Here is a 5,525-nt window from a genome sequence, read left to right as displayed (position 1 = left end):
TATAGGGTGAGGTCAAATGACGTTTGCCCCTGGCTCACAGCACCTGGGAACATTCTGAATCTCTCAACTGTCATCCCTGTCAGTTAAGGTGGCATCCAACTTATCCCAGATAATGATTTTAACAATATTCACTAATCTCTAAGGTAAAGTTGACATTCAATTTAGGTGAGTTTAAAGATTTGATAATAACAGATTTAGGGAGGGAAGCAAAGAAATGATAAGGAAGAGGGGTAAAGGAGATCCTTGGCCTAAGCTATTGATGACAAAGATGGCATATCAATTGAAGGTAATCAGGGTATTCAAGCTTTTCAGTTGTCAATGGTTAGTTTGCCAGTTACCAGCCTGGAAGAGCCAGATTGCTTCAACCTGAATCAGGTTATTTGATGGTAAATGATGTTGCTTCTTCTTGATGAGTGAATTAGAATCAGGATGTTCAGTATAGGATAACACAGGATTTGAGACTATGGAAGTGATCAGTGCTGGTTGCTGGTATCTCAAGTTGAACTTTGGCCTACTCAAGCCCAACCAAGACCTCCCACACCAAAACCCTATCTCACAATTGAGATCTCTGTCTCAGTTCAAATACTCCTTTTATACTCTCCCATCAACTGAATTTGCACCTGCTAGCCTCTGCCAAGTTCAGCTCATTCTAAGTTCTAAACAGCTGTCAATCATTTTGATTTTCATATTGCATTGCAAAATGTCATTATACCTTGTATTCCTCCATGCAATTTTGCTACTGTACAGTGTTTTTCTAGCTCAACATAGTGCCTCCTTCATGGATTAAATGGACTACCACCAAATCCATAAATTATTTTAGCAGTATGATAATTTTATAATGTGAGACAGCATAACCTAGAGCATTGACTATCTTCCCAATAACTTGTTATTCTTCATTTACTTACATTCCTCCTCTAAAGTATTTATTTTTATTTTTATACCACCTATATTTCCAAATATATTTCTCATTCTCCTTTTCAGAAAGCTAGCTTTTGTAACAAAGAATAAAAATTTTAAAAATTCAGAATAACTATGGAAAATTTTCAAAAAAGCTATATTTAGTGTATTATGTACCCATAGTCCTCACTTCCTAAATGAAGTATGGGAAATGTCTTTGTAAATCCATGCTTTGTAAGCAGTCTTTATTATCATTATTTCACAGAATTTATTTTCTGTTCCTATTGAAGCTATTCTTTTTTCTATTTACAATTTTGGGGTCATTTGGCTCTCCTGGTTCTTCTTACTTTAATTTGCACTACTTCTTATGTGTTTGTCCATATTTCTTTGTCATCATTATATTCAAAATCTCTAACAGTTAAGATATACTCCATTATATTTAAAATATTCTTGCATATATACATATATACACATATACTTTGTTTAGCCATTGTCTAGTTGTTGGGCATTGAGTTTGTTCCCAGTCCTTATGGCTTCAAGATTTACCAGATATAAATATTTTGATGTATTGTATATGGCATTTTTCTTTTTGTTATTGATCTCATTGGGATAAATGCTTAAGAGTAATGTCTCTGAATAAAAGGGAGAGTATAATCAATTCATTTACTTGTTTCTCGTAATTCCAAATTGTGCTTCAGATGGCTTAGACCATTTCAACAACTCTACCAACAATATATTATTGTGTTTGCTTTTCTATACCTCCTCAAATAAAGATAATTCTTTCTTTATTTTGTTAACATTTTGGAATTGTAGTAAAATATCAATGGTTTTTAAAATTTTTGAATTCTCTTATCAGTGATTTGCCACATTCTTTCATATGAATTTTAGTTGTTGATAATTCTTTTGAGAACTTTTTTCATAGCCTTTTACATTTAAATGTTTGAAAGGGTCTTTTCCCCTACCTCTCTTTATTGTCTTTCTAGCTTATCCTACTTTTTCTATGTATGTTCGTAATGTAACTAAAATTATTTTATCGATTGAAGTTCTCTATGCCTTATTTAAGAATTTACCTCTTAGCCATGGTCATTGAAATACACCTTATCTTCTCTCTTTTTTATGTTAGAATCATTGATATTCATGTCCAATATCTACTTTGAGCTCATCATGGAATATGATATTTGGTTTTATTATAAACCTAATTTCTGTCACATCACCATCAAGTTTTTGTAGCTATTTTACCTAAAATGAAATTGATCACTGAGTAGTTCATATTCTTGGATTTACTGAATAGCATGTTATTAGGTCAAATTATTTTTTATTCTGATTCATCCATATGATTCCACTGATTAACTTTCTCTTTTATTTCAAAGTAACATTGATAATTACAGTTTCATAGTATAATCTTAGTATTGGAGCACCTATACCTCTTTCATTATCTCATGATGTATTTTCTTTAAGGTTCTAGGTATTTTGTTTCTCCAAAGATTTTTTATAATCTTGTCCCATTTTATAAAATATTCCCATGGTAGTATAATTGGCAAGAAAGTAAATTTGTAAATTAATTTTGGTAGTATCATAATTTTCATTACACATTGGAATAGCCTAATCCTAAACATCAAATATATCTCTGATTATGGAACATCTTTTATTTTTGAAATGAGTATTCTGCAACTGTATTTATACCTCTTCAGTTAAACTTGATAGTTTGTCTCAAGTATTTTTTTTCATTTTGGAACTACTTTGAATTGGGTTTTCCTTTCATGACTTTCTCCTTGATTTTGTTATTGCTATATAGAAAAGTGACTTTTTGGCTTGATTATCTTCTTTGTAAAGTCACTGGGGTTTTCTAAGGGTCTTATTACTTTTTCAGTAGAGACTTATTTTTTAAATGCTTCTCGGCATGGTGGTTAGTCTACTGGGTCTGGAGTTAGTAAGATTTAAGTTCCAATTCAGCTTCAGATGTACAGTATCAGTGTGACTATAATCACATCCCTTAATCTCAGTTTTCCTCAGTTCCTCAAATGTAAAATGGGGATAATAATAGCAGGGTTCTCTTCTCAGGGTTGTTGTGAGGATCAAATCACATAATATTTGTAAAGTATTTTACACAATGCCTGGTACGTGGTAGTAGGTATAATGTAAATGCCAGCTATTATTATTTGTTAGTAGTTTTACGTTTAGTTTTTTAGTTTCATTTATCAATTTAGTAACTTTTGATTTTCTATTTTTCTTTTATTCATTTCATTTTCAGGATTTCTCCATTGTGCTTATTTTGTACTTCATGATTTTCTATTTTAAATTTATGTTCAGTTCATTGATTCTTATTAGTTTTTTGTTACTCTATATACTTTTAGGGATACAAATGTTGTATCAAATCTGTTAGAACTAGAAAAATGTTAATGAAATAGTAAGTGTAAAACTAAAGAAATGGTTGGGAATTTAAGAGCTAAAACACATGATTTCTCTACAGGAACATTAAAAATATTGGATATTACTCAGTATATATTGTCATTACAAAAACATACCATGTACTAAGTCACAAAAATATAATTAACCCAGAGTCTTATTTTTGCATTATACTTTGACACTAATTGACACAGAAAAACATGTTGGTTTTATATAATTTTTCAGTTCCTACATTTGTTGGATATCAGACTCATTGACATTTGGTATAAATCTCACCCCACCCCTTCTCCACATTGAATTTAGAGTCTTAAGAGTCTTATTAATTTTATTGATTTTTTATGGGAAAGTTTTGCATTTAATTCAAATATGATTGAAATATTTTGTTTTCTATGATTAACTATCTATTCTTTTGCTAAGAATTCTTCCTTTTGTTCATAGTTATGAAAAGTTCCTCCTCTCATTATCATCCAGTTTTTTTTAAATGATGTGGCCTTTTTTTTTTTTTCTGTTTGTTTGTTTTTTTAAACCCTTGTACTTTGGTGTATTGTCTCATAGGTGGAAGATTGGTAAGGGTGGGCAATGGGAGTCAAGTGACTTGCCCAGGGTCACACAGCTGGGAAGTGGCTGAGGTCAGGTTTGAACCTAGGACCTCCTGTCTCTAGGCCTGACTCTCACTCCACTGAGCTACCCAGCTGCACCATGATGTGGCCTTTTATATTTAGTGTTATTTATTTTGAGCCAATTTTATGATGCTGTTTATACATTGATCTCTCCTCCTTTATGCTCAATTCCTTCCATTTTCCTCAGCAGTATTTCCCAACTGGAGAGTCCTCACTAAAAGGATATCTTCAAACCTAAAAGAGTACCAAAAATCTTGGGTATCTGGGTATCAATACTGATCAGCATCAAAGGGCTGACTATTGGATAAAACAATGAAAGCGTGACAGTGAAACGTAGTGCCCAGTATCTGGTTATTCTAGCGGAAGAAATATAAATTATAAAAGGGGAACTGGTTGCGTTAAAGAAGACAAAGGTGACCACCAGCATCAGGATGGCTTTTGTGGCTCTGATCTCAGGGAATGTTCTAGGGGAGAGGCTGATGTTGTGAATATGTTGGACTTGCTGGTTGTGTCTGTGCAGGACAAGCACCATATAACCACTTGACCAGATCATGAGACTCACAAACAGAGCATCAACAACTGATTCCCAAATTAAAATTTTTATGATATTTATGGCATGCAAGCCAAAAGAAATATGTCCAATCCTCCATCTTTCCTCAGTACAATTCCTGAAACTACTCACATTCAGAGGCCCAATAATATCCAGCAGAAAATTGAAAATCCAGCTCAGGAGGCAGCAGGGAAGAATATACTTTGGAGCTCTCTTTTTGATCTTTGTCCACTTTACATTGCTGGGACTGATGGTGATGGCCTGGAAGACACTCAGAAGACAGGTGTTGCAAAGAGAAATGCCCCGAGTCACTCTTATAATGTAAGTTAAGATTTTACCCATTGTGTCATCTAGGGAAAGTCTCCATCCCCAATTGTTTATTATCATGGGGATGCCCCTGAAAAGTATCATCAAAATATGAGCAAAGGCCAAATTAATGATTACCAGACTTACAGGTCTTTTTCTGTGACCAGTGATAAAATTAAGACTATGTAGATAAAGAAGGAATATGTTCTCCAGGACTCCAAACAGAAGCACCATCAAGTAGACAATCTCCAGGCCTTCTTTATGAGATATCATTTCCTGGGGGTCTTGGGGGCTTTGTTGTCTGATTCTAAGTGAACTGGGGAAAAATAAAGGAGAATATGATTTTTCCAGAGTGAGAATTTCCCAATAACATTACACAATAGGAAAATTTCCATGGTGTGTACGTGTCAGAATATTGTAAGGTATATAGATAAGAAGATATTAAATGAGGTGTAGCAGTTAGATGGTGTAGCAAACTGAGACCCTTGGGTCCAAACACCCACTGCACTATAGAGCACATTCTCCTTTCTCTCCTTCTGTATCTAGGTTATGCTTGTGTTCACTACTCCTAGAAACCCTGGGAGATGCTTGTGTTGTATCCGGTAATGTATGGAAACCCCCTCCATCTCTCAGACCCCTGCACAATATATACTTGACAATCACAGATTGTATTGTGATCACTTAAGGTCTCTGTTAATCATTTCTTTTTACCACATAAAAATTGACTATTACTATGGAAAGCTTGG

General features: G+C 33.7%; 1 protein-coding gene across 1 annotated transcript; it reads right to left on the bottom strand.

The window, feature by feature from the left end:
- Positions 1–4,137: 4,137 nt before the first annotated feature.
- LOC123256282 (vomeronasal type-1 receptor 3-like) lies at positions 4,138–5,070 on the bottom strand. The gene has a single exon (XM_044684935.1). It carries the CDS (start codon positions 5,050–5,052, stop codon positions 4,138–4,140), a length of 915 nt encoding a protein of 304 aa, XP_044540870.1. The 5' UTR covers positions 5,053–5,070.
- Positions 5,071–5,525: the final 455 nt, after the last annotated feature.

Source organism: Gracilinanus agilis, unplaced genomic scaffold, assembly GCF_016433145.1.
Source record: "Gracilinanus agilis isolate LMUSP501 unplaced genomic scaffold, AgileGrace unplaced_scaffold57571, whole genome shotgun sequence".
In the NCBI taxonomy this organism is placed as follows: Eukaryota; Metazoa; Chordata; class Mammalia; order Didelphimorphia; family Didelphidae; genus Gracilinanus; species Gracilinanus agilis.
Note: the sequence above shows the minus strand (reverse complement) of the source record. Positions and strands in the feature narration are given on the sequence as shown.

What these genes read in the sequence shown, in the direction of transcription:
- LOC123256282 (XM_044684935.1), bottom strand. Translation starts at nt 5,052, where the DNA reads ATGATATCTCATAAAGAAGGCCTGGAGATTGTCTACTTGATGGTGCTT.